Source organism: Micropterus salmoides, unplaced genomic scaffold (genome assembly GCF_014851395.1).
Source record: "Micropterus salmoides isolate LMB-PRFRI ecotype aquatic unplaced genomic scaffold, ASM1485139v1 Ms_hic_scaffold_4, whole genome shotgun sequence".
NCBI classification, from domain to species: domain Eukaryota; kingdom Metazoa; phylum Chordata; class Actinopteri; order Centrarchiformes; family Centrarchidae; genus Micropterus; species Micropterus salmoides.
Window position 1 is genome coordinate 3,847,613 of NW_024043372.1, and position 27,828 is coordinate 3,875,440.

The following is a 27,828-nucleotide window of genomic DNA, read 5'->3' on the forward strand; positions in this document are numbered from 1 at the left end:
TAAATAAATAAATTGAAACTTAACTTCATGCACTATAGAAATTCTGTCTTAAAAACTATCTGCACAGTATAATGATACTCATTCTGCAAAATTAAAATATATGATGCATATTTTAATTAACAGGATATTTTTAAGCTTTCCAACTTGTGTTGACTCTGATTTCTGCCTAACAACTTTAAACCAGTTTTATGCATGTGGTGGAGGCTGCAGCCTCTAAAGGTTGCCGGGTTGTTGCATTTGCTCAGGCCGTAAATGACGGTTGTTCTCTCATCTCAGTCATAGAGTAAACTTATGGTTTGGTCACCAGTTATATATATAATTCAGGACGTCGTCTCCTTTTTGTCTGTTTTCCTCAAAGTCTGTTGGAAAAAATCGAGCAGGAGACGTGGAGAGAGACGGGGATCTCCTTCGTTACCTCGGTCACACGGCTGATGGAACGACTGCTGGACTACCGGTAACAGACAGGACAGTCTTCCTTACAAACTTACAGTATATTGTATGTGTGCTTTTCTATTAAATGATGTATTAAATTTCTAGTAGTAGTTACCTAACATGTAGACACACTATTTGTTATTGACAACTTCTCATTTTGACAAAGATAAAACAATTATTACTACAGCTCCCATGAGGCTTTGACGAGGGAAAGAAGTCAATGGGATATGCTGCTGTTAATAAATACTAATACAAATATTCTGCTGTTTAAAATGGAGAGGCAGTAAAACTTCACTGTCCTGTACGGTATTAGACTCCAGTTTAGGTCACAAATCTTCAGAATAGGTATCAGCCTTTCAGAGAAAATGACAAAACGTACCGAGTTACAGAAGCTCATGGACTTTTAATTGTAAAGTTATTTATTAGATTGGTGTGTCTTGTCTTTAGGGACTGCATGAAGGGAGATGAGACAGAGAACAAGAAGATTGGCTGCACTGTTAACCTCCTGGTAAGATTTATGTCATATTAATATCTTACTCACAAAGCTACGGTTTCCTCAGTAGACTAAGAAGTTCAGTTAGTTAGTATACTTGACCAATTGCGAACCCTTTTGTAGATTTAGTAGACACACGGTGGACCACAGAGGCATTGTGTGAGTGTGTTTGGTATCTTCTCAGAACTTCTACAAGTCAGAGATCAACAAGGAGGAGATGTACATCCGCTACATCCACAAACTGTGTGATATGCATCTACAGGCTGAGAACTACACTGGTACAGCACAAACAGACAGGCATGCTGGCACTTACACACACATTTACTCGCTGCGTGACAGATGTGTGACTGTTGTCCGGCTGTACTTGGCCTGTTTGTCCACAGAGGCTGCGTTCACGCTGCTGTTATACTGGGAGCTGCTGCACTGGGACGAGCGGCCTCTGAAAGAGTTCCTGCATTATCCTGCTCAGACTGAGTGGCATCGCAAGGAGGGGCTCTGCCGCAAAGTCATCCACTACTTCAACAAGGGAAAGGTGAGAAGATGATGATGCAACAGCAGCTACACACAGACAGCAATGTTACAGATGCAAGTATTTAGGCGTTGGTCTCTAGAGCTAATTTCCCTGTTCGTGAGATTCTGTAGGGGGTAGAATTTAAACTGTTAAATTCTCTCCCCCACTTCAGTTGTGCTTTATTGGCATGAATGTCAAATAACAATACAAAAAAAAGTCATTTCATGCAGCACTTGAAATAAATAAAATAGAATAAATAAAACAGTAAACGTGTGTGTATATGTGCTATAGATCTGTAATATGTAGAAGTTATTTATGTATGTACATATTTATACCTCTCTCTCTCTCAATTCAATTTCATTTTAATTTCAATTTAATTCAGCTTTATTGGCATGAATGTACAAAAGAACAGTAAAAGTGTATGTTTGTGTGTTTTTAAAAAATAAAATAAAAATATTAAAAACAAAAATAGTGTGTATTAAACACTGTGAGCACTGTTTTTGCATAAGAAAGCAACATGTAACTCTCTCTGTCTCTTTCTCCAGTGCTGGGAGTTTGGTATTCCTCTGTGCAGGGAGCTGGCCTTCCAGTATGAATCTCTGTATGACTACCAGAGTCTCAGCTGGATACGGGTGAGCTGCAGGACGCATCGCACACTCTGGTCTCTGTTGTGTCGGTGACTCAGAGAACACAAACACCGACAAAACACAACAGCTCTCCTATTTCTGTTAGACTATAAGACACCATTCATATGCCACTTGTGTAAAAATATATCAACTGCCTCAGTCTGAGCCCTGAATAACTGATATGCACTCACATACATAATGATCTAAAAATATAACAGTAGAGTGTAAATCTGCTTTTATAGATTCTAACAGAAAAAGAAATATAAACAGCAATTTATGTTTAAGTTTTGACTTAAGTATGACTCCATCCTCCTCATCATCTTTCCTTTGTGTGTGTAGAAAATGGAGGCAGCGTATTATGACAACATTATGGAGCAGCAGCGTCTGGAGCCGGAGTTCTTCAGGGTCGGGTTCTACGGCAGGAAGTTCCCCTTCTTCCTCAGAGTGAGTTAAACATTTATCATTTAGATGAGTTGTACATTATTAACTTCTTTTAAATGCTTAGTGTACTGTATGAAACATTTTCTAGAGTATTTATACTTTATACTAGAGTTAAACATTCGGTTCTGGAAGTAAACATGTTTCTTTTAATTAAACTTATTAGTAAACGTATTACTACTTTATTTTCCCATAAACCCTCTGACTAATAACATGCCTTTTATACTTACTTTGCTCTGTTTCGTTTGGATTTATTCACACCAGAACAAAGAGTTTGTCTGTCGCGGCCATGACTATGAAAGGCTTGAGGCCTTCCAGCAAAGGATGCTGGGAGAATTCCCACAGGCCATTGCGATGCAGCACCCCAATCAGCCAGATGAGGCCATCCTGCAGTGTGACGCACAGTGTATCCTTCAGCAAAAGAGAAAGCACCTGTTTGTCTGATTGATTGATTTGAACAGTAATACACCGCTCACGTGTTCATAAGGAGCAGAATGAGAAACTAAAAACCGTCCGATTCCATTTGCAGTCATTTCTTTGACCTCCCTCCTCCTCGGCTCAGACCTCCAGATCTACGCAGTGACGCCGGTACCGGACAGCGTCACCGTCCTCCAGATGGACAGAGTCCCCGATCGCATCAAGAGCTTCTACCGCGTCAACAACGTTCGCCGTTTCCGATACGACCGACCCTTCCACAAAGGACCCAAAGACCGAGACAACGAGTTCAAGGTGAGTTCAAACGCTCTTCCTCTGGTTTGGTTGCAGCTTCTACTGGTGTTAAGATTTCTTTCTCTTTGTCTGTTCTGTTTGTTTTTGAAATGCAGTCTGCACGTCGTTTCTATAATTAGACATCTATTAACTAAAAGATAGACTCTAATATAAGAGACTCTAATATAAGAGAAACTTTACAAAAAAATGTATGTGTGGATGGTAACTTGTGCAAATACTCACTGACTGGGTTGTCAAAATGAAAAATAAAAAAATCAATTTATTTATTTAGAAACTAAATATAGTAGTTAAACACAGTGGAGCAGTCCCATCACAATTAAACCGTAATCTGTCTGTTTCATTAACGAATTGTTTTAAAGCATTCCTCTTCAAGCCATTATAGTGTTTTCATATTCTGTCAGCTCATTACTTTAATTCACTTTGCATCGAAGGTGATTAGAAGCTTTAATAAAACCCAGTGAGACTCCAGAAGTCCAAACTGTCATGAAACAAATCTGACTTGTACAGTAGATTACAGTGTAATTTGCAATGGTTATATTTAACGATAATGATATTGGTGTAGTTTAATGAGTGAGGTTTCAGGCGTTCACCTCGTGGGATCAGTTTCTCTCACTGCTTGTTGTGTCATGTGTTTCAGAGTCTTTGGATTGAGAGGACGACCCTGATCCTCACCCACCCTCTGCCTGGCATCTCACGCTGGTTTGAGGTGGACAAGAGAGAGCTGGTGAGTGAATGAGATAGATAGACAGATATATTTTCATACTTACTCCACCAGTTTATAAAAGTCTTTAAATTTGCTGTGCTGGACGACTCTCACTCTGACTCCCTCGTCTCTCACTCAGGTGGAGGTGAGTCCGTTAGAAAACGCCATCTCTGTGGTGGAGAATAAGAACCAGGAGCTGCGGACTCTGATCAGCCAGTACCAACACAAGCAGCTGCACGGCAACATCAACCTGCTCAGCATGACTCTGAACGGAGTCATCGACGCCGCCGTTAACGGAGGCATCGCCAGATACCAAGAGGTCGGAGAGAAAGTTAGAAATAATGTTAAATATTTAGCTCAGCTCATCAGGCAGAGCCGTTTCTGAAGCAGGTGTTTTACCCTGAAAATGTAAACCTGTAATAGCACATGCTAACTGAACTCCTTTTAAGGATTTTGCTGCCAAGAGTGTTGTTTAGTTGTTTTTATTTAATGTAGATAATTAAACATATAGTGGGAGGCTTGTCAAATGCTTACCAAGGTTCTTTATGACTGTAATATGTGAAATTATTAATGTTAAAGCAATAATAATAGCTTGCTTTGCTGCAATAATCCAAAAAGCAGTTGTAATTTTAACCCAAATCCACGTGCAGACACATTCATAGGAACTATTGAAGCTAATGCTCAGCTGTCATCGCTGTTCAAGCTGTCTAATAATAACTGTATAACATGATAATTACATGAATTAGCGACATTAGTGGCTTCACACCAATATTAAAGATGCATGACGTTTGTGAATAAAAGTTATTTTACAAAGCTGAATGATTAGTTTATTTTCTTCTTTGTCCCCAGGCCTTCTTTGATAAGGAGTACATCACCAGCCACCCTGAAGACACAGAGAAGATCACACAGCTCAAAGACCTGATGCAGGAGCAGGTGAGACATTAACCAGTGTTGGCGCCGCGTGGTGAACATGCTCTGCATCTGCTTTCATTTACAAGACTGATTCTGGCTTTAGACAAAAAGTCAGGAGGTCACCAAAAATCACCAAGAGTCACCCTATAGTGAGATAGAGTGCAAATATAAACAAATAAACTAAATATTAGAATAAAGATCATAAGAAGTTAATGATAAAGATGATAGATATGAGAAGTGGCAATATAGTATGTACATTATAAAATCTGAACAGGTATATGGTTCATTCAAAACGTTTAATGATTGTGTCCATAAAATTGCATGTGATGTCTCACACTGTGACTCAGAGTTGTAATGGTTGTAATATATGGAGAAACAGAAGTCCAGAGAGAAACAGGGAGATTTAAACAGAGGAGAACAGAACAGAGCTGAAACAGACGCTGGAGCCACCTCAGCCCCTCATGCCGCCACCGTCCGTCTCACAGCATGAGGTAGATGAGCTGTAATCCTGCAAACGACAGCGACCATCAAAGACCACACAATGTCATAGTAATCAGTCCAGTAGATATAAAGTATTGTGACAAACAAGTTAACAAAGTTTAAAGTAATGGTGACGACAAAAAGTGCTTAAATACAATCAGCACAAAACAGTTTTTTAGAATCACTCGGCTGCCAACCTGAAGACACAGAGCGGATCACACAGCTTTAAATCCTGATGCAGGAGCAGCTGAAACAGTATTTAACCGTGTCTGACTTGTCTTTGTAGAGAGGTACATAACAAGGGTCTGAAGAAGATGAAACTATAATTTTACAAACTATAATGGAACAAACAACATACTGACGGTCTTTACAGTTTAGCTAAAATGTTTTATATTGATCTTGCACGAGCAAAGGAAGTGCAGTTATGGGAGCATGAAAGTGTTTAGCAAATTACTGTACATGGAAATCTGTCCATTAGATTTTAAAATGTATTTTGTCCAAAAAAATGGCCTAATGGTGCGACTGCAGGAAAACAAAAAGTGTAGGATTAATGCTGTCAGGAATATCTACTTGTAAAAGATTTATAAAGGAGGCAACAGCGACCCTCTCTGCAGAATAAACATTTTGTCCAATTATGTTTTGTTATTTTCCCTCAGGTCCACGTCCTAGGAGTCGGCCTGGCCGTGCACGAGAAGCTGGTGCACCCAGAAATGCGTCCCCTGCACAAGAAGCTGATAGATCAGTTCCAGATGATGAGGAGCAGCCTCTGCCATGTGAGTGCAGAAACACCAACATTTCAGTTTAATATGTGTCAGACTTTTTAAACTGCAGGAGAGAAAAACATACGCACAAAATATGATTAACAAAAAACTAAACCGACGTCGAGAAAGAGGAGGGTTCATTTTATTGTAAGCATGCTGGCAGCATGGATCATCACATGGAGGAAAGCTAATTAGTAGCTTCCCCAAAGAGGATGTTATCGTGCTTCTAGCTAATATAAGTGTGTCACTGCTCATAATCTGAACTCTTTCAACTGTGAACGTTTGACCTTTTTACATTCTAATTTAATTAATGGGGATATTTTTGCTCTCCGACAACATACAGCAGCTTCAAGCACTTTTCTTTTTTAATTCTGAGTCTCGTTGGTTTTGAACTCTTGCTTTCAAACACACGTGCACATATGCGAGGGCAGTGTGAATATTCAGAGCAGTGTTTCTACGTGGCGTTGCAGGGTCTGCCCGGTTTAGAAAAGGCTGGTTCAGGAGCCAACACTCCCCGAGGGATCCTGGCCTCTCACAGCCCGCTGAGTCCCGAGAGCTTCAAACTCATGCACCGCCACAGGTCTGCAGCACACATACACACACGTTTTCACGTCCACTTCATCCTCCAGTGAGACTTTGAGATTGTTCTGTTTTGTCTTTGTGGAGCGTCATCCGTCCACACTCACATGACGTCACATCCTCATCACACACATCTTCTTCTTACCGTCCTCTCTCTTCACAATCTGATCCCCGGTTTCATCTGCTGAGTGTCTCATTAACGATCTTTGCTTATTTCCTCACTGCATTTGTGAAGCTTCTGCAGTCGACCGCACACACCACGCTTTCTGAAGTTCTACCTTTTTCTTCCTTCCTCTCTCTCTCTCTGTCTTTTCTTTCCCATTACCCCACACCACATCTGGCTTCTTGCATGGCCTTGGCTGCAAACTCCTGCATCTCTCATTTCCACCAAATCACTTCATGCATGTTTCGGTTGTTTTTTTTGCCTTCTTCCTGTTTTCGGTTGTACTCTGCATGGCTCCTCGCGCGCTCCTCCCTGTGCTTCCACCCCGTCCCTTCTCCTCTTTGCACTCCTTCCTGTCCTCCCTACTTTACCTCCTTCTCCTCTCCCTCCACCCCTCTACTTCTACCCCTCGCCTCTTCTTTCCCACCACCCGTCCTTGGTTCTCTCCTCCCAGTCCCATAGCTGTTCTGACTCCTGTGCGCAACTCCTCCTCCTCTCTCTCCTCTCACACCTCCAGTGAGACTGGGAACGTTGGCAGCCTGCTGATTCTGGCTGATGGCATGGTGGTGGAGCACCCGGAGGACTTCTACCGCATGCAGGTCAGTGCTTCTCTGTCAGGGTCAATGAAAGAGATCAAATTCACATGTTACAGTGCGTACGAAAACATGTAATGTATGAAAAATCAACTGCTGCTTCCAACATCTGGATATGTTGAATAGAAAACAAATGTGCAAAAGTAACACATCTTTAAATACTATTTAAGACAGATTAATGAGCTCTAATTTAAGACTTGCTGAGAGTTTAAAGTATATGACATACTGTCGGCTACTTTCTAATAAGTACATTTGAAAACAGTTTGAAGGAAAGGAAAGAAGTTATATCTCAACTGTAGGTATCACGTTTTACATTCATCCACTGCTCTCATGCTGCTACGCTGTTAATGTACATATAAATATTGTAGTTTGTTTTTACTTACCAACAACTTTCTCGCTGCAGGCAAGCCCCTCCTCCTCCAGCCTTAGCTCTACTCACTCGGCGCCCTCACAGATGATGAACTCCGCGCCCTCGACCATCAGAGGTAAGCAGCTCAGATTCATTACTGCAACCCGGAAACACATTTTATCAGGAAGTCACATGAGACATACAAATATTTCTTGCCATTGAGTTCCACATACCTTTTCAGACACATGCACTCGTCAGTACTTTTTCTCTGGTAAACTGTGTCTCCTGTCTCCCCCTGCAGTCGGCTCTCCTTCTCTGCCAGACAAATACAGACACAACAGAGAAATGCTGATGCTGCTGCCGCCACACAGAGAGAGGCCGAGCAGCGCGATGTACACCAACATCACCGAGAACGGACAGGTATATATATATATCCAGCTGGACGGGATCTAACTTAATGACGCTTTTAAGTTTTCAAGTTTTGAACCTGTACTTGTTTGTATCTGAAGCTTAGACAGTCGTCTGTGGTAGTGACGGCTCTTTGAAGGGAGGCTGATCTTATGGCTCCCACACGGCTTTTCATTTAGTACCACTGCTTACATTCTTATTTGTTGCAAGAAATAAAAATGCAATACATTGAAATATTCTGTCATACAGATGGTGAAAACGTTCCAGTCTGGTCCTAGTTGTATAACAAAATTAATTAAATGAAATAGTATGATTAATAAATACTTGCACAACTCTGTTCAGACACATACTTTATATTTGCTTTAGTAAAAGTAATTAGTATAATAAGTATTATTTGTTCATTGTCATGCTTTCTTTTTCCATGGGGTGAGCTGGCGATCACCGGTCTGTGGTGACCGTCTGTGTGATTTGTCCTTGTGTACGACCTAGTTATATACTACTGAGTTCATTAAAATTTGTTGCTGTTCACAGTGACTAGAAGTGAACAGCAGTGTAAACATTTACACTTGAACGGCTCATCTTGCTATTAGAGAAAAGATCCAAGTCACTATAAACACAAACGAGATGCATTACAGTCTGATTTCTGAGAAACAGCAGTGAGGTCACAGGTTTATTATTAATAATATAATCCTTATTTGTAGAGCACTTTTCAAAAACAAGTTACAAAGTGCTTTAACAAGTGTAAAGAATAATACAAAAAAAAAAAAGATAAGAGCATGAAAATAGTATAATATAAAATTTGTAAAATACAATAAAATAAAAGGGATAAAATAAAGTCAAATAAGATCGGGAAATTAATATATACATTAACTGTAATGTATATTTGTTTTGGTAAGTGGACTGTGCGATGTCCTTTTATGCCTGCTTATTCCAGTTTTTAACCGTTTATGTGAATGTTTTTGTTGATTATTTATTATTAATAATGCATCTTGCGTCTTTTTATCTTCACTGACTGTACATCGAGGGGAGTTGCACTCAAATTTTGTTGAACTACGTTCAGTGACAGTAAAGCTTTCTGATTCAGGTGCATGGAAGTACAGAAGCCACACGAGTCCTGTGGTTTATTTAAAATATAGCACCTCTCGCTGTGCCAGCAGGAACGTAACTGCTCATGTTTGACATTTTTCTCTTCAGGTAATGAACTTCCAGCGAGCGTTGTTCCATCAGGTGATCGGTCCATGTAAACCCTGCAGCGACCCCAACCTCTCTGTAGCAGAGAAAGGTAGGCGAGCTCACAGAACAGAAGTCACTCCATTTATCCTTTCTCCACTTACTCCTCTCTCCTTTCCTTCAGTCCTGACCACTCCCAGTAGCTGGAGTTTGGACAGTGGTACCAGGGAGGCCCTCCCCTTCCTGTCTGCTCATGTTGGCAGTGTCATGGCGCCTCCTGTTCCCCCACGCAACCTGCCTCATGGTACGACACAACTGCTAAGTGTGTGCATTTTAAATTTCTGAGTGTTGTCTCTGGGTCACCTGCGTCTTCTGTTTGGTTTGTGTGTTTAAAATGTGTTTTGAGACTATGACTGCGTGTGTGTGTGTTTTTGTTTGTGCATGTGTTGATGTATGTGCCCCCCCCCCCCCCCCCCCCTGCAGTGTCTTTGTATGCAGGAGTGTGTATGCTGCTTTGTTTTAGTGTGAGTTGTTTGTTTGTTTTCCAGTCTGAATTGTCCCTGTACTTTGGTATGAACCTTGACTTACATCATTTTACTTCAGGGCTGATTCCAATTACTTTGGTCTTCTGAATCTCACTTTCTCCTGAAGAAATATTCCCAGTGAAACCTGCTCACACTGAAGTCTGAGGATTATTCTGAGCAGTGTTTGAATAACAGAGTCAGGAGGCGCTGAGCTCCCCTGAAATAAACAACAGCAAAGGTTTGAGTTTGGGCGGGTCTCATGCCGATGCTGCAGTGAACGACAGAGAGTTTAAAAAGTGTCCCGTCATCTGGAGTGTGAAATATCTGCAGCTGAATTGATCTTTTTATCAATAACTCATATGACTTGCTTGGTCTGGACACGTGCAGGGTGTTTTCTCTGTGTCATGACTGTGGGCTGCTTTCGTGTGGTTTTGTTTTGTGCGCCTATGTTTCGATTTGATGTCCGATATTCGCAGCGCCCGGGCTAACAAAGATGTTATGAGACGAGAACAGACATCTCCCTCTGAGGGTGCGAGCAATACGTGAAAACCTAGCGGCTCTTTCCCGACCAAACACCTGGTCAGCCACAAAAACTAAAGTTCTGAATAGACTAATAATTAGTAATCGACAGTAAGCGGTGAGTTATCTTTTATATTCCAACGTTGATCCTGAGGAACTGATACACTGCTTGAAGACATGTTGTTGGAATGTAATTTTTCTAAGCTTTAAGCATCATAAATAGTGTCTGCAAACTGGGGATGGGTTGAAATGTTCAGATGCTGAGATCTTAAAACCTCAGCACATAAAATCAATCAGGAAACTGTGTGCATGACGAGATACACCACAGTTTGATTCGGCTGAACTGACCCTTTCTGAAAATGATTCAAAACCCACTGACCAGCGTAGCAGCTCCCCAGAAAATCCCCATAAAAGCTGGAATTTAAAGGACTTCAGAGGCTGTTTGAAAGATCCCCTTCAAACACCTCCCCTCCCACACTCTCCTCCACCTCCTCCCTCCTCCTCTTGCTCTCTTCTACTTCTCCCTTTCTCTTCCCTTCTGTCCATCATCTTCTTCCTCCCGGCCATTTCTTCTCTCACCTTCCACCCCTCACCACCTCCTCTTCCTCCTCTTCTTCTTCGCCGGTCTGAGGTGTGCGTGTGCATCTCTCTCAGTCAGTCCTGCTGTGTCTCCCCCTGTAGGGCAACACCTGTCGATGCACTTTGACGCTTTCCACCACCAGGTCAGCGACCTCCCTCCAGCTCTCCCTGCGCGCTCCTTAAGAAAGGTACCCTCCTGCTCCTCTTCCTCGTCCTCCTCCTCACTCCTGCTGTCGGTCTGGATGACTGTCTGTCTGTCTGTCTGTCTGTCTGCACTCCAAGAGGAACTTAACTATCTGTGTTTCTTTGTGTCCACTTAGTTTGTACCACAGTTAGGACAGTTTACAACCTCACTGTTTTCATCTCTGAACAGCTTTGGTATGATGTGCAAGAAATGGGCTTTTTAAATTAAAAATAAATCACAAACTACAACATTTTGGATTAAAAAAAACACTCAAAAATTGTGATGCTGCAGTGCATTTACGACTGGAGGAGGCAACAAGCCATCCAGAGAAATGAATCTGTCCCTGTGTGCTTTTCCAAATTTTCCTCTCAGGCCATTTTTTGAATGAAAACTTTGAGTTGAAGATAATCAGAGATGTCAGGTGCTGTCACTGTAACAGAAGCAGAGAGTGCCAAGATTCAAACATTTCTGCATTTCCTCTCATTTTCTGTATGTTCTGTCCCTTTTATTTAGTTTTTACTCCTCGTGTACTTCTCTAACCTCTTTGTTGTCAATTTGATTCCTAAACACAACAAAAATGTGACTTATTCAGTTCATCCTGTCCTTTTGTGACGGTGCAGAGAGAGATTTTCCTGTCTTTGAGCTGTCTGTGCTGTATACCGCACCTGGTGGAGTGACTTTTGGGAGCTGCTGTTTCCATCTCAAGCTGAATCAAAAATAGATTTTAAAAAATAGCACACAGTTTAAATGCAGTCTTTAAAGACTGGATGTCTGATGGATGAATGCCGACGATGATGATGATTATTATATTTTGCCGTATTTCAGTATTGTTTTCATCATTTCGGTAAATGTAACATATTATCTTCAGATCATCACATTAAAAATAGTTGAATAAAAACTCAGCTGATGATGAGATTAAACAGCCGTGATGTTTGCATAACTCTGTTTAACAGTGAACACACTGACTGTCCCTGTTAACTCTCTATCTGCCGCTCTGCCCCCCCCCCCCTCCCCAGTCTCCGCTGCACCCTATACCTGCCTCGCCCACCAGTCCACAGTCCATCCTGGATGGCAGTAACTCCACCTTGTCGGGCAGCGCCAGCTCTGGAGTCTCCTCCCTCAGCGAGAGCAACTTCGGCGGCCCCGCCTCCTCTTCAGACCCCCCGGCCAGCCGCACAGACACCCTGGAGTCTGTCCCCAGCAGCCAGACCTGGACCACCGACCAGGAAGACCTGGACTCGCCTTACCAGCCCGTCAGGTACAGCATCTCCGAGCCTGATGTCCTGGACGGAGTCAAACCCCCGCCCTGCCGCAGCCAATCCGCCCCGGGAGGCGTCACCCCGGCCCAGGCAGGCGGCCAAACCCATCCCCAGGCCCCGGGTGCGGCCTCCACCGGAGCTCCACAACAACCACAGCAGCAGGAGGGGCTGCCACACCCCCAACACCACCACTACTACCACCACTTTCACCCGCACTACCTCCCCCACCACCCGCCGCTCTACCACCTCCACGAGCCCCCGCCAGCCCTGCCCCCCAAGCCCTACCTCAGAGAGGGGTGTATCCCTGAAGAAGACCCCCTTAACACCCAGTCCGCACCCCCTCCTCCTGCACCCCGGCCCATGCCACGCAAGATCTCCCAGCCCATAATCGCAGCCACCAAGGATGAGCAAGCTAAAGTGGCGTGGGAGCACGGCATCAGTGAGTGACGATGGTGAAACGTGCACGATTTAAAACGAACAGAATATAAACTCTTTTCAGAAGAGAGGAAGAAGCGCCGAACTGAGAGAAACTGTCAGATCCCCCCCCCCCCAGATGTCCTGATAACCAACTAATCACTGAAAAGGAGAAGCTGGAAAGATGAAGGTTAAACTGATCTGCGCTCTCACTCCTCACCCTCAGCACGCCAGCTCCGTGTCCTTAGCTTTCAGCATTTAACCTTCACGTCCTTGTATGAGCACACAAAGCTTGATTTATTTGCTTGAATCAACTATTTAATCACCTTTTTGTTTCACGAAAATGTCCAAAAAGTCCATATTTCTAAATTCAGTCGCACCTGTACTGAAATTTGCACAGATAATTATCCATCTCATGTTAGTTATTGGTTTCATTTTCATTGATAACATTACTCAAACGTTATCATTCAGAAGGTTAAAGATGTTAAATAATAGAATAACAACAAGGGATTATTCCCTGTTGTTACTTCGCTCTGGAGATATTTAGACAAGCTGCACTTTAACAAAGCAACAGAGCACCAAAACACACGAGAATCTAATCAAATATTTTTTATAAATATAAAACTGGAGAGACAGTTATTAGGGGTTATGGGATTATTTAGATGCTACATAAAGATAAAGTAAAAATCTTATTGAAAGCATGACAAAGACAAAGAAATTGTAATATTGAAGCCAAAACTTCAGTTCAAGAATCAAACAAACGATTTATTGAGATCCTCCCCCTTCATGTTCTTCGTCAGATAAACGTGACGCAGCCGAAATGTATTTATATTTTCCAACACAGAAATCAAAGTATGTAGATAAATGTAATACAGTATATAGAAGTATATAAATATAATTTATATTTAATCCTTGTTGAAGGTGAAACCTGTGTAGAAATATGCAAGATGAACGGCTTCCTGAGCCGCCAGTAGCTGCTTGATGATACACGATGTGAGGACGCCTCTCGCACAAACACTCTGAAAATGTTTGCATCCCACAATTTTCAGAGGTTAAAGAAATAATTTTATTTAAGCTTTCGATGTTTAAAAAGTCAATTTAACTTTTTTTTTTTTTTTTTTTTTAAGCTGAGGAGGAACTCAAGGGAGGAACCTGTAAATGTGTTTGAGGCTTCAGATGGATGATGTTTATAGATAATATTAACTATAAGAAATACTTGCTACTTTGCTTTTTGCCATTTTTTTTTTTTTATGAAAGAAATGACTGTACATTTTTTAACGAGGAAACTCTTTTGTATGCATGTTCATTCATCTTAAACAGAGACTGTGGGAGAGATCCACAAAGGTAAACCACTGGAAGCTCTGGGGAACTTCTGTGCACTGACGACTTTGTAGTTTAGGAAGCGGAACCAGATTTAATCTTGGTGATACTGGTGTACAAGTACTGTGAAAGGTACTACTTTTTGTATTTTGTTTGTTTGTGTTAAAAATATAAAACTTTTTACTTTCAGCCACCTGTTTAGATTATGTACATAGTGTCATCCTGTAATCTCTCCTCTGCTTTTTGGTTGAAGTGAACATAAGTGAACTGTGAACAGCTGTTAGCTCACCTGCTTTAGCGTCTTCTGTCACAGCTGTTTGAAATGCCGGATCATGTTCTTACTATAACCACTGGAATCCAGGAAGACTAGCTGAGCTTTAGGGAACAGCTAAAAACAAATAACCGGAGATTTTCTGTGCACAGACCTGGATCACAAAGTCTAAAAGAGGCTCTTAAAGAAACAGGAAACTCAAAGTACTGAATTTGTGGTTTTGCAGAAAGCTCCTAGAAATTTCCTTTACTGATGATCTTAATAATGACCATGTTTGTTTCTTTGCTGTATTTTTATTTGATCTAAATATTCTTTATTCTTTCTTTATTTCCTGCATCAAACGCTGGGTTTCAAACAGTAAAATGTTCAGTCCAAAACTACCTGATGTGTGATTGACAGGTTTTCACTGCAGACAAATTAACGACCTGGACACTAAATTAACTGCAGCCATCGTTATGATGTTATTAGTTCCACCTGTGTTTATGCTGCTGCAACAAGTCAAACTAGTTAAAGGTCTGATGAACATTATTGACACTATCAGAGGACAAATGTGAACTTTAATCTGGATTCTTCACCAAGTGAAATAAAATTAATATTTCAGCCCGAACAGGACGCAAAACAAGCAGTTTACAGAGTGAAGAGTCTTTGTGAAGGTTTTCTGCAGGGTGCTGCGTTACTGCTGCTGGAGTTTCCTTCAGCTCTGCAGCAGGTGAGTGGTTTTCCAAATTAACTATGAATTCACACCTATGTTTTTGTCAGTATTTAACATTTGTAAACAGCTTGTCCTCTTCGCCTCAGAGTTAAATACAGATCTTGTTTGTTTGGCCCTGAGGTTTTAAAGATGAATTTATTCGCCTCGTCAGTGTTCAACACAAACTAGCTTTCTATTCCGTTTCATGTTGGACTGAAATGGAGAAGGTGCTCTGTTTTTATTTGAGGTTGTTGATTACTGTGGGTGTTAGGATTCAAATGTTGCAGACGTGTGGAGCTGTTGGTTTGAGGCTTCGAGCTCGGTCACATCACCTTGTGGCTTTCTTAATTTAACTTGCATTGTATAGAAACACTTTTACTGTTTTGGCGTCTGGATCACATGTTGGTTCTGTTCTGTTGGTTCTGATGGTGTTTGGTGTAACTCCACATTATGTTTATCTCATCGTGTAAGACTTTGGATTCGGTCATCTCTATAAGACATCGGTTCCTCAGGAGTTGAGGACCTGGGACATTTTCTTCTAGTTGCAACATCCTTCTACTTAATGCCAAATTATCACCGTTAACAGTATATCTGGGTTATTATGGGAACCAAAGGAAGCTTAAACTCTGGGTTAAAGGTGTGAATATGATTCAGTTTGGCATCTGCTAATTACCAGATTTATAATTGGAAGCATGTGAGCAGGAGCACAGTGTACCCACTCTGTGTGGTGATGTGAAGGGAAGCCATTTACCACTTGGTTTAAATTCTATTAAAAATGAAATGGGACAAATGTTAACTTGGCTTTGAGGTTTTGAGAGTGATGTGAGGTCTAATTTAACAGTCCTGCAACAGATCCTCCCTAACGAAGGTTATAATGTTCACTTTTTATTGAGCCTGTTACACAGAGGAGTTTCTGCTAACCTACCCTCTGTTGATATTTAAGTGTTTATTTTGAATATATGTAAACCAGAAACATCTGACAAATAGTAATTCAGTAGTAAATCAAAATGATTAACTAACACTAAAAATTATAATTACAGCCAAAGACATTTTTGAAACTTGTCTATTTTACATATTTGTACACCAGAAGGAGGGAAAAAAACGTAATTAAATCCACCATGTGTCCACAAATCAAATACCTATACATAGTGGACTAAATAATAGGAACACCTGTCAGTATAAGCACCACAAACTGAAGCCACAATGAGTTGACTCAACACCTCTGAACATTAAAACCTTCATGAAGGATTTAGCACAGGCCTGTTGCATCGTTTAAGCAGACTGTCGTTACACTCGTAATCCTCATGTGTTAACACGTTCCCACAGTCAATTATCCAAACCTTCACTTGTTAAGATTATCCACATTTTTGTTTATTAAAAAAAAAACTATGCAAAGCTTCTTATGATCAGAGATTTTCTTTAATTCGACGTCCAGTTTGAGTTATTTGCTGTTTCTTTAAAGAGCTGAAGTTTTGGTTCCTTTGGACTTTTTCTTCACACTTTTTGACTTTATTACATTATTGAGTTTTTGCTTTAGAGCAAGTTGGTACTTTTTAAAAGTGACAAAAGCAAAGTAGGGGACTGAGTTTATGTGCTGAAGTACACAGTTTGACTTTGTACACAGTCTGAAGATAATTCTCTCACCTGTTAGATTAGCAGTGAGCATGTAGTGACACTAAAACCACTGAACACACTTTGTGTTTTCTAAAAGCTGTGATGGATGAAGTGAAGGGAAAGCAGATTCAGTGCACGGAGGAGACGGGTGGATTTCTGTGTACATAAACAGGAGAGAGTGTATTTATACAGATCATGAAGGGCAAACCTGTAAACATGTAGATGTGATCGTCTTGTACTTTCTGATGTGAAACTGTTTTTAAACCTACAACAACAAACAACACAAGTTCCTTTTGTCTAATTATTCTGTTTCAGGGCAGCTGAGGGGAGGTTCATCTTTATTTTGTGTATTTTGCATCAACGACAGATCAGAGTACTGCGATGATATTCCTTTGTACTATGATGCTAATCAGAAGTATTTCTTGTATATAAAAGTCTTTATTGTGTTAGCATGGGTATAAACTGTGACGTGTACGACAGTAGATGTAAATACTCACGTTTTTTTTTTCCTACTCACTAAACAAACTGCTGTGTTGTGGATTCATGATTTAATGACAAACATTAAACAATGTTTTATTGACTCAGCTACGACTCGGCCTGCTTTCATTTCACATAAAGTTAAACTGCGAAGGCACACGGGCTGCAGTCTTTAACAGCGTTGGAATAACATCCTTTACTAAAGTAAAACAGGCAACACCAGAGTAAAAACACTACAGTAAAAGTATTGTAAGCAGAATTTACTTTAAAGTAAAAGTATTCACTTTGCAGCCAACATGGTCCGTCAGGTATTACTTTATTATTAGTGATACATCAAAGCAGTATTTAAAATCTTGTAACAGGTCCAGCTGATTGTATTACCTGTTTGGTGGTTTCATGTACTTTATAACAGGGTCTGTTCTTTTATATTCTCACTACAGGTTCTTAAAATCTTAATCTGCAAAGTAACCAAAACCTACAGCTGACAGATAAATGTAGTTCTTATACCATGACCACTGACTTTACCTGCAGAACAGGTTTTACTATATGATATTATGTATTTTAATTTGAATACATACAAATATACTTTGTCTTTTATGGTTTACCATTCACAATGTGGGCTTCCCTGAAAACTGCTAATTTTGTGATGTAATTCAGCTGCTACTCATGAAGTCGGGGTACACATTATTTCTGAGTTTACAAGTAGGAACTCCGACTCCGCGTCCTGGAATGCAGAAAAGTACCTCCAGAATTTGAATAAATATAATACTAAAGTAAATGTATTTAGTTTTACTGCTGCTTTGGTTTCTCTTTTAAACATTTTATGTTCATTTAAATAATTAATTTAAACTTTGAGGCAGACAGAGGTAAAACTATCTAACATTTCCTAAAGTAAGTAATTTGTGTATTCTATTATTTCTCACAATCCCTAAGATTTATCTGGTGACCCCCTTATGAAGCAAAATATTTAAGGTAAGGTAAATTCCCGGCTGTTCTCATTTGTGACACCACGATAGTGGAACGAGCTACCACACGCCATCAGAGCAGGGCTTCCCTCTTAGTTCAAGAAGTTCTTAAACTCATCTCTTCCACGAACATTTCCTCTTATAACACCCCTAACTCGCACTTCCTGTGGTCTTCTTCTATCCCCTTTCCCTGTATTGATTGCACTTTTTTTGTTAACTCTTATTACTTTCGGTATTTACCCCCATTGATGTGATTATGTACTATGAGCTCTTACTAGTATGTATTGTAAGTTGTAGATCTGTATTTGAGGCTCTGTTGATGTTTGTATGCTGTTCCTCAAATGTAAGTCGCTTCGTATAAAAGCATCTGCCAAATGAGTAAATGTAACTTGCAGAACAAAACTCTGTACTTGTATGTTAAAACTTTAACTTGTATATGATATTCACACGTGAGCTGAATGTGTAGACTGATATTTACATGAATGCAAACATGTAATGCAACACTTACTTCCAGTACAACTCTGTGATTACAACCTCTCCATGGCCACAGCGAGGTTGTACTCAGAACATTCAGAACACGGATGTGTGAATATTTTGCATTGAAAATTTCAACATGCAAGTACAGACCATTGTTCTACAAGTGCTCACATCGAGTCTACAAGCTCTCGCATCTTGCACCATATTTACCTGCATACTTTGAAGAGGCTGACCCTTAGGTTGGGAACCTCTGGACAAAATAAAGTAGTTATAATTGGCTCCACCTCGAGCAGTTGTGGTAGATGCATCTAATGTTGATGCAACAATCGAATATTAGTCACAGCAGACATTTTACTGCTGACAGAGTACCTTTACTCTTAAATGGTAGGTGGTGATGGCGCAGTGGATAAGACACATGCCTTTGGTGTGAGAGACTCCACCTAGTGTGCGACCTCTGACACAAAGAGCAGTTGTAGTCACTCTGGATAAAAGCCTCAGCTAAATGAATAAATGTTTACTAAATGTTTTTTCTTCCAATGTCTGTCCAAAGCATTCCTGCTAAATAACTACGTATCTGTCTGGTGAACATATTAACACAATGAGAGCACAAAGTGACGATCACCCACAGTCCAGATAAAAACCTCACCTTATTATTCAGGAACCCCGACACGGACGTCATTCTGTGTGATACTAAGCTCAAGTCTTTGCTTTTTAAATTCAGTCCCTTTTTCGAATCAGATGACTAGAAGATTCTTTCAGACTGACTGTTTTTAGTTTTATTCTTAAACCAAGATTTATTTATTAAATGTCGAGCTGCTAAGAAACTGTTTCAAAACTTCCAAGAGCTTCAAGCTTCACAGACTGTAACTTTAACAATTACCATGTGATTGTTTTTTAATTATGTTACTCACATAGGGCTGAAAATAATCATTATTTTCATAGTCGACTAATCTGTTAATTATTTGATTAATCGACTAGTCACGATTATTTGTCACCCCCTAACCCTAATTAAACCATTTAACTAATGAAATATCTTTCAAGTGAATTACTGATCTCTAACACACAGCCTGAGGTTTACTATTCAGAATGAACACTAGTATCAACGCCAGGGGGAAACCAGGGAAGAAGACAGCGTAGGATACTCCTGTAATTCACAGATGTATTATTGCATTTAACTTTCTCTTAGTCAGCAGCGTCCATGAGACCTCAAAAAGCAAAAATAAAACAAGAACGATGGAGCGGCTGCTTCAAGAGAACAGCCAGGCTTCATCACCCAAAACAATAAGCTCATAATCTGATTTACTGCCAAGTAGATTTTAACTTTAAAACTTTTTAAAGATTTTTGCTTTGGAACTATAGAAAATAAAAGCACATTAAAAGCAAGTACTATAACCACAGCTGTACACAAACAACAGTTGCATATCAAGATTATTATTTATATTTTTCCAGTGGATAATCACATTTTGACAACAAAGTAAAACAAAAGCAACAAACAAGGTTCAGAAATAAAATGGAGACGTAAGAGTAAAAAATCCATACAGAATCCAGTAATAAAATCTTTGTGAAACGTTTTACATCTTTGTTGATACGACCTATTTAATTGGCATTTCGCAAGTAACCTCCGTGTGGCCCAGCATACAGATACATGATAGGAGACGAGATTAAAACGTGACTATATTTCTCATCAGGAGAAAAAGTCTCAACTTTAATGGTGAAAAATTATTAGCTTTTTATAGCAGTTTCCCTTTTTTTGTATACAACTGTAAATCTGATTCTGTAAAATCAGTGAGAACCCAACTGTTTTATGTATTTAGTCAATAACAAATTACATCTGTCTCATTTTGAACAGAAGAATTACTGTGTGTACATCTGCTTTTTACATTCAAATGTAAAATCACTGATTATCTATAAATAAATGTGGCTCATTATATAAAAGGATTATGTCCTATTAAATACAAATAAATAACATTTCTCTTCTGTCTTTGCAAACAAATCATCTTTTATAGTTGCCATTGTGAACTCATAACCTGCAGAAATGTTGGTCATTTCGATTAAAAAACATTTTCCCTGCTGTAAAATGTACAGTTAAGTTAGAGAAGTGCTCTAGTGATTGTCTGTCATGATGAAAAACAATGAAACCTTTAACCCTGACTGGACTGGCAAGTACTTTTTATTTTCTATTTTGTAAACATTAATTTCCATTAGTTAATATGTCATTTCAAAAAGTTTCAAAACGGTTTTAAATAGGCAGCTGAAAATGTTTGGCCCATGTACATTTCCTGGATTTAAAATCTGGTCCAATTGAATAACGCTGCTATTGTAACATTGTTGAGCTGCTTTATGTAAAATGTATTTGGTCAAAACCCCTCTGTGTAACCAAAAACTGACCATAACACGTTTCAAAGATCTGTTAGATTACATATTTACAATTTACAGTATATACAGCATGTATAAAAAAAACAGCATTGGACTAATCTACATGATTCAGTACATTCACACACACCTTTACACCTCCTCTGAATGAGCTCTACAAAAACCGTTTTCCTGGGGACGAGAACCTGCAGAAAAGAAAAGTAGACATTACATAAAGTCAACTTTTATATAATACACACAAATGATTAGTCAATCACAGCTGGGAGACACAGAGCCGACAGTTTATGGATCTCCACCTGCAGAATATAAACTACACACAGAAAGTAAGAACATTTGTGTTTGGAGTGTTTCTTTGATGTAATAATGCTTCTTGGCAGTAAATCTTACAGCAGTGGAAAACCTGTTTATGTCCTTTTTAAATGGTGTAACTCACACACTCCGCTCTGCTGCTCATCACACAAATGCACGTTTCTTACAAATGAAATAATTGTACTTACATCCTTTTTGTTCATAGATTATGATTAAGTCATGTATAACATTCAACCTGCAACTATTGTTGGAGCTGGAACCAGAGAAGGTTTTGGCGAAAGGACAAATCTGACCTCAGAGTAAGAAAACTTGGTAGCACGTTACATTATAGGTTGGTAATAACTTGGGAACATTTTTATTTTAAAGATAACTAAGTAATAGCTTGGTTTTAACAATGGGTGTATCTAGGGCTGGAAGATTTGACCTAAAATCACAATTAAATATTTTACCTCGATTACGATTAATGAACTTTTGTTTTGTTTGTCCTCATAGTTCACTGACCAGGTTTGTGCTGTCGATATGCTCTATTAAATACTATTAATATTAAATATATCAAATATATTAAAGGTAATTCATGAATGTCATAAGTCGTTTTTTGCTAACTGATACGTAATGTTGACGGAAGTCGGGAGTGCAGCGGCGGAGACTCTGTGGTGCTACGACAAAGAATGTCCCCCCTGTATTTGGTGCACCGCCGCTGTTGAATGAGCGGCGCTACGAACATTTTATGATTAATATCAATGTGCAACTAATGATTTTCACCTGCACACTGAGCAAGCAGGGTAACACTCAACGCTCTGCTGGCTGCCTCTCCTCATTCATCAAAGGACGTCTACATGACAGGTGCTGCTGTAAGAGCAGGAAGTTGTCAGGTTACAGCTCCGTCCTGTACACATACTGAACATCCTACTGAAATTATATCTGTTTTCTGGTTGGTCAGGAAAAGAATGGACCGCTATGACCATGGAAGAGCTGAGGTTAGTAAAACAAATGATGGATAAAAACTAGTCCTTTAAGCTGATGAGGACGATTCTTTTGAATTTAATGTACTAATGAGATGCTTGGTAATTAAACAGAGGGGAGGTGGTTCTCATGTTGCCTATTATTTGGTTTAGTTGGTATCAACAAAAACAAAACAACAAAAACATAAAAAAAAAAAAGCAGTAAATTAAGACAAAAATGCCAAAAATGAACAATCCTATCTCTAATGACTCTGAGGTCATTAACAGGGTTTTCCCTGCTTGAGACGTGAGGTTTAAAACAGCTTGGTACTGTGCCATGAATGTAAAACCATTGTGACACCAAAACTAACTAAATGGGGTGAAGTCACATGACTACACATGCTGTAGTATGTTTTTTAGAGGAAAGTACGTGAACACAAACTGTGGGGAAATATTAATAGGATTAAAAAAAACGAAATAACCAACAAGGGGAAATTACGTTGATTAAATTGAATTTCGGTTACTTTGTAATTAATCGTCCAGCGTCTGATTTATCTGGGTGGTTTTAGGCAAAAAATACAGTAACAGGGCAAAAAGGTTAACAAACAAAGGGTAATAATGGGGAAACACATTAAAGATTGCAACAAAGCAAAAGTTCTTTAGTATTAGTTATGTTTTGATGAAAATGTGGTACCTAACAATAAAATTGTTACATGAACAATATTTGGATTATAATTGGTAACATGGCGACATTAATGGAACAATAACCTGTTAATGAGGTAATATAGGTTGATGTTTTCACAATATTATAGGCTACTTTCAGCGTAACACCTACAAAATCACATGAAGTTTCTTGGAAATAATTCGGTTATAAAAGCACAGACAGTTTTTTTTACAAATAATCAGATCATTTAAATGGTGGTCAGTATCAGCAGACAGGCAGAATATTCAGGACTTTTACTTTCAAATGTTTCCAGAGACAAAATGGAAAAACAAGAAGTGAATGATATAAACTTAGACTAATAAATAATTGTAAATTATTATTTTGATTGTGTGATATTTTAGTAATTGAGTTTTTAATCTCACATTTGATACTGATTTTTTTTATTTTATTTAAATGAAATAATTAATTTTTTTATTGTCTATTAATATACACAAATTTACAGTTTTATCCATTTTTTTATTAAAATCTTTTAGTATATTATAATAACACTATTTATTTTAATATATTACTTTAATTTTCTAACACAGGCTTATTGTTTTACTTATTTACTTTTTTTTATATTTATTTTTACAGAATGTCTATATTATATATTTTTTATTGTTATTATTTTATTTGGTATTAACACACACAAACACAACTTTTGCTGTTTTATTTCCTTATCTAATGAAATTAATTGTCCTTATGTGCTTTATATGCAGCTTTGGTAATATTGTTGCTACACATTCATGCCAATAAAGCTAATTTGAATTTGATATTCAAACATCTGTTTAAAGAAACTGTCAAAAACATCCATTTAATGGACAGTTATGTATTTAAAGCTTGCTTTGTTAAAAAATATAATCACAATGTGAACCAGAGGCCTCATAAATAAATAAATGAAGCTTAGTGGATTTTTTTTTTTTTTTTTATGTAAATACCAAACGTAAGGGGCGCCCGGTAACTCACCTGGTGGAGCCTGCAGGTTTGATTCCTCCCCTCTTTTGTTTTTCTTCCTGTTTTTCTGTTTCTCATCAGCTGCTCCTGTCAAATAAAAGCAAAACGATCAATTTAATAAAAAAGAACATTGAAGAAAGAACATTGTGACATGAGATGGTTTCTGTATCTGTTATGTTGATAGAATCCATTATATAAACTCACCTTTATTACAGCGTACTGTGATGATCTTTGTAGCTACTAGCAAACCTTGAACTGCAGCAAGAATTACAGCTCCCAAAAAAATTCCACCAAACAATCCTGCGACAACTCCTCTGCTGTACGTGTCCTCAAACAGTTTCTCTGAAACACACAACAAAACCTAGAGTCACACTCAGAATGTAAACTGTATCTCATGTACAGCACGCTGGTTATTACCTACACAGAACTACTACTGAGGCGGCCATGCTGCTAAAATCTATGAACATGTAAAACTATTTTCAGAGAAAACCACTAAAATGAATCTCACCTGGCAAAGTGATGTTACTACTGATTATATGACCGATGTCGTCCTGCTGGACTACGCAGTGGAAGTGGTTGGTTTTGGTCTTCTTCACAGTAGTTTGGAGGGTGATGTAGAAGTGACCTTCTCTTTCTGAGACCTGTGGCTCCTCAGCAGTAAGTTTGTTTCCAGCACTGTCCTGCCACTCTACTGTAGGTTTAGGAAAAGCACCTCTAACTTCACACTGCAGCAGGGCCCCAAACTCTGTGACATCAACTATCGTGATGGACGGCTCTGCAGCTGCACCTGTGAACACAGTAATAAGAAAATCATGTAAACAGAACACTACAAATGTAGTTTCCATTCAAATATAAATCTCAGGGTTTCAAACTTAAAGACAGATCAGGAGAAAGTAACAGTGACTCTTGACTGACGTCACTGATCTCTACATCTGCAACGTGTGTGCTACAACTTAGTGACCTTAGAGCTGGGTAACATTCAAGACGTTTGACAGAACACGTTAACGCAGACATTGTCCTTTATCATAATGAACCAAGCCAACACAACACCTTCAACATCAGCTTCCACTGATCAGTCTGACAGTGTTGCTGGTGGCTACAGGCAGTTTACCTACAAGTGCCTCTGAGAAAACAGCAGCAGGTGTGTGTTTGTGTCTCAAAAGCAGCCAATAAACAAAGCAGATGTAGAGATCAGTAACATCCAAATGTGCAGAACCTGCTGTGATGGTTAGTCAACATGAAGGTCCTGCGTCAAACGTTTTAATGATACTGAGGCCCAGAGAGTTGTAGCACACATGTACAGATCAGTGACGCACCTGTGATTTCGTTTAAACGGTTTCTGAAGGTGAGATCTGAAAGAGAATATTAACAGAATTAGAACATTAATTACTGCACAGTGCAGGGTGATGTTATGAACTAGTCATGTGTTATTAGACTAGTAATTTTAAATAAACAGCCATTTGTGAACATTAGGGGTGTAACGATACCAAATCCACAGTTCGGTTCATATCAAGGTGCAGACTAGGTGTGTGTGAGTGTGGGGAGAAGAGCAGAGGAGCAGATTAAAGTAAATCAACACTAAACTAAGGTGGAAAATTACCTACTGTTAATACAAATAGCCCACAATATACACCATTACCGAGCCCACCCTCCACCGGCCGCCGCCACCCACAGTTGCATTGTGTTCAACAGTCTGCGGAGACGGTGTGTCGCGGTTCTGTTTCTCGGATCCACGACACGAGACCGTGGACTTTAGGTGTCGCGATAAGACCATAACTTTGGGAATATCAATAAATTGCTTTTGCATTGTCTGATTTATTTGTTAATAATTTATTCAAAATAATTCCAGAATTAACATTTTATTTAAACTGAAAACAAAACACTTAAACACTTATTTTGATTTAGAATACATGATAAAGATAAAAACCTAAATGTTCAATTACAACATTTAGTTTTTCTATTACACGTTGGGTTTTTTTTTGTCAAAATTAACAAAACATTTGGCTGAGGATGAATTGGAGTTTATTGAAATTTGTTGAAGAAAACTCAAAAGTAGTTAAAGTAGAGCACTGAACAGAAGCTGTTAAGTCACCTGAGATCAGATGCAGAGCAGTCAGTAGAAGCAGAGGCTCAGTTCTGACATGATGTGGAGACAAAGATCAGGCAGGTCAAGGAGAGGTAAAGCAGGAAGAGGACAACTTGCATGTCTGATTATAGTTTCTTATGAGGAAAGAAAAGAACAAGTAGAGGTAAAGGAAGAAAAGGGGGAGAAGGAGAAAAGGGCGTCAGGTAAATGTTACAAAGAGCATCACAGGCTGAAAGTACAGGAGCTACAGAGGGCAGATGTCTCAACTGTGTCTGACTTTACTGAGGCCTTAAACTTTACCACAGAGTTGAATTTAAAACTGAGATTCATCATAACTTCAAAGTAGGGCTGCCAGGTATTTCGGTATAATTTCAGAAGAGATATAAAATTAGACAACACTGTTTATACAGATATAGTCTGATGTTGAGAATAATTAAAACGGTGAAATAAGAAACAAGCTAAGTTACTGCAAATAGTAAAAACACGCCCGTTAAATTCTCAGCTGTCAACATTAAACTGCTGATATGTGATTAAAGTCGTACTTTCGAGGTGTTCCTCGTTGTCGGTGGTTTAAACAGAAGACTGAACAGACGAGGAAGAACAGCTGGAGTCAAAACAAACCTGAAAACACAGCTGGAGATCTGGACGAACAATATAGATTAACTGTTTCAAGCTGTATGTAGTTTTTCAATGAAATCATTTATCACTACATTAAATTTGTTCAGCCTTTTTGTCAGTGGGCTCTAACATCACTTAGAAATGAAGCACACGCCTCTTTTCTCTGTTGCTTGCAACAGCCACGGGTCGGGCTCCTGAACCTCTCTCCAACCACAGTGACAACAACGCAGCTAACGAGTCCACTAACACCACAAAACAACAGGCTCCCAGCACAAACTCCATGTAAGGATAAAAAAGATTTTTAAAAAGTGTTATGTGCTGTAGCCCGTCAGGCTGAACGAGATGTTTATACCGGCCTTGATGCAAGGCAGGAGCAGCCAGCTACTTTAGCACGGCTCTACTGTTGTTTGCTTCGTAACGTTCAGTTTAGATTTTTAGTAATTTTACTGATACTCAGGTGAAAGAGTCTCCTGGTGTTTTGCTCTTTCTGTGTCGGAGTTTGCTCGCTCTTGAGTTCGAGCACACGCCTGGTTGCACTCTAAAAACTGCACCGCTAGTGGTCGCTGAAAACTACATAACACCCCTTTAATGAAAACACTCACCAACAACAAGCTGAATGTGGAATATCTGTCTTGGCTGAAGACGTGGAAATTCACAGGTGTAGTCTCCTCTGTCGGTCACCTTCGTATTTCTGATGATGATGGAGGTGTTTCCGTACTTCAGCTCATCTTGAAAATGTGAGACGCGACCTTTGAACTGCTGATCTTGACCTGGACGGCCGTTGTTGTAATGAATGCCTCCATCATAAAAGAAAATCTCCTTCGGACCATCTTTCTTCCAGTCAAAGAGTTTCTCCTCAGCGTTCTCCTTGGTGCTGAGTGAACAGGGTAAAATGGCGTCACGTCCTTCTTCCACAACCACTCTGACGACACCCGACCCTGAAAGAAGAAGATTATTTTAGTCATTCTGTTCAAACAGAGATCAATCAGGTTCAGACAGAACATCAGATAACACATTTACATGTCACCTCAATGACTCTGAAACACCAGTTTATAAACACGTTAGTTAGTCGGCACATTATTTATGGAGATTTTTCATGTTGGCGTCATTTAAGAATATTTAAGCTGACATTAGACAGTAGGGCTGTTTCAGAAAGCAGGTTCATCAAACTCTGAGCTGATTGAGCCTGAGGTGGGAAACTCT

General features: G+C 39.4%; 2 protein-coding genes and 1 long non-coding RNA gene across 4 annotated transcripts in view; 1 reads left to right on the plus strand and 2 right to left on the minus strand.

Annotated features, from left to right (window-relative positions):
* Positions 1-17,306, plus strand: part of LOC119886749 (dedicator of cytokinesis protein 3-like) — a 214,445-nt gene extending 197,139 nt beyond the window's left edge. The window contains exons 35-55 of the mRNA XM_038697686.1: positions 359-454; positions 880-940; positions 1,110-1,203; positions 1,309-1,457; positions 1,982-2,068; positions 2,402-2,506; positions 2,765-2,906; positions 3,063-3,229; positions 3,867-3,953; positions 4,072-4,251; positions 4,782-4,865; positions 5,981-6,097; positions 6,556-6,665; positions 7,345-7,426; positions 7,824-7,905; positions 8,071-8,189; positions 9,372-9,459; positions 9,532-9,651; positions 11,072-11,157; positions 12,170-15,126; positions 17,038-17,306. Of these exons, the coding sequence (XP_038553614.1) occupies positions 359-454; positions 880-940; positions 1,110-1,203; positions 1,309-1,457; positions 1,982-2,068; positions 2,402-2,506; positions 2,765-2,906; positions 3,063-3,229; positions 3,867-3,953; positions 4,072-4,251; positions 4,782-4,865; positions 5,981-6,097; positions 6,556-6,665; positions 7,345-7,426; positions 7,824-7,905; positions 8,071-8,189; positions 9,372-9,459; positions 9,532-9,651; positions 11,072-11,157; positions 12,170-12,859 (2,746 nt within the window). The 3' untranslated portion in view covers positions 12,860-15,126; positions 17,038-17,306. The remainder of the gene's footprint in view (positions 1-358; positions 455-879; positions 941-1,109; positions 1,204-1,308; positions 1,458-1,981; positions 2,069-2,401; positions 2,507-2,764; positions 2,907-3,062; positions 3,230-3,866; positions 3,954-4,071; positions 4,252-4,781; positions 4,866-5,980; positions 6,098-6,555; positions 6,666-7,344; positions 7,427-7,823; positions 7,906-8,070; positions 8,190-9,371; positions 9,460-9,531; positions 9,652-11,071; positions 11,158-12,169; positions 15,127-17,037) is intronic.
* LOC119886760 lies at positions 6,206-7,865 on the minus strand. The gene is made up of 2 exons (XR_005441547.1): positions 7,804-7,865; positions 6,206-7,438 (listed from the first exon to the last, which is right to left on the minus strand). It is a non-coding gene; the product is annotated as an uncharacterized LOC119886760 (long non-coding RNA).
* Positions 17,307-19,780: 2,474 nt separating the features above from the next.
* The window catches only part of LOC119886069 (butyrophilin-like protein 10), a 39,254-nt gene continuing 31,206 nt past the window's right edge, over positions 19,781-27,828 (minus strand). For both annotated transcript variants that reach the window (XM_038696574.1, XM_038696573.1), the window contains exons 2-7: positions 27,228-27,563; positions 25,238-25,273; positions 24,430-24,708; positions 24,126-24,263; positions 23,934-24,008; positions 19,781-21,199 (exon numbers count right to left, since the gene is read on the minus strand). In XM_038696574.1, the coding sequence (XP_038552502.1) occupies positions 21,147-21,199; positions 23,934-24,008; positions 24,126-24,263; positions 24,430-24,708; positions 25,238-25,273; positions 27,228-27,563 (917 nt within the window). In that variant the 3' untranslated portion in view covers positions 19,781-21,146. The remainder of the gene's footprint in view (positions 21,200-23,933; positions 24,009-24,125; positions 24,264-24,429; positions 24,709-25,237; positions 25,274-27,227; positions 27,564-27,828) is intronic.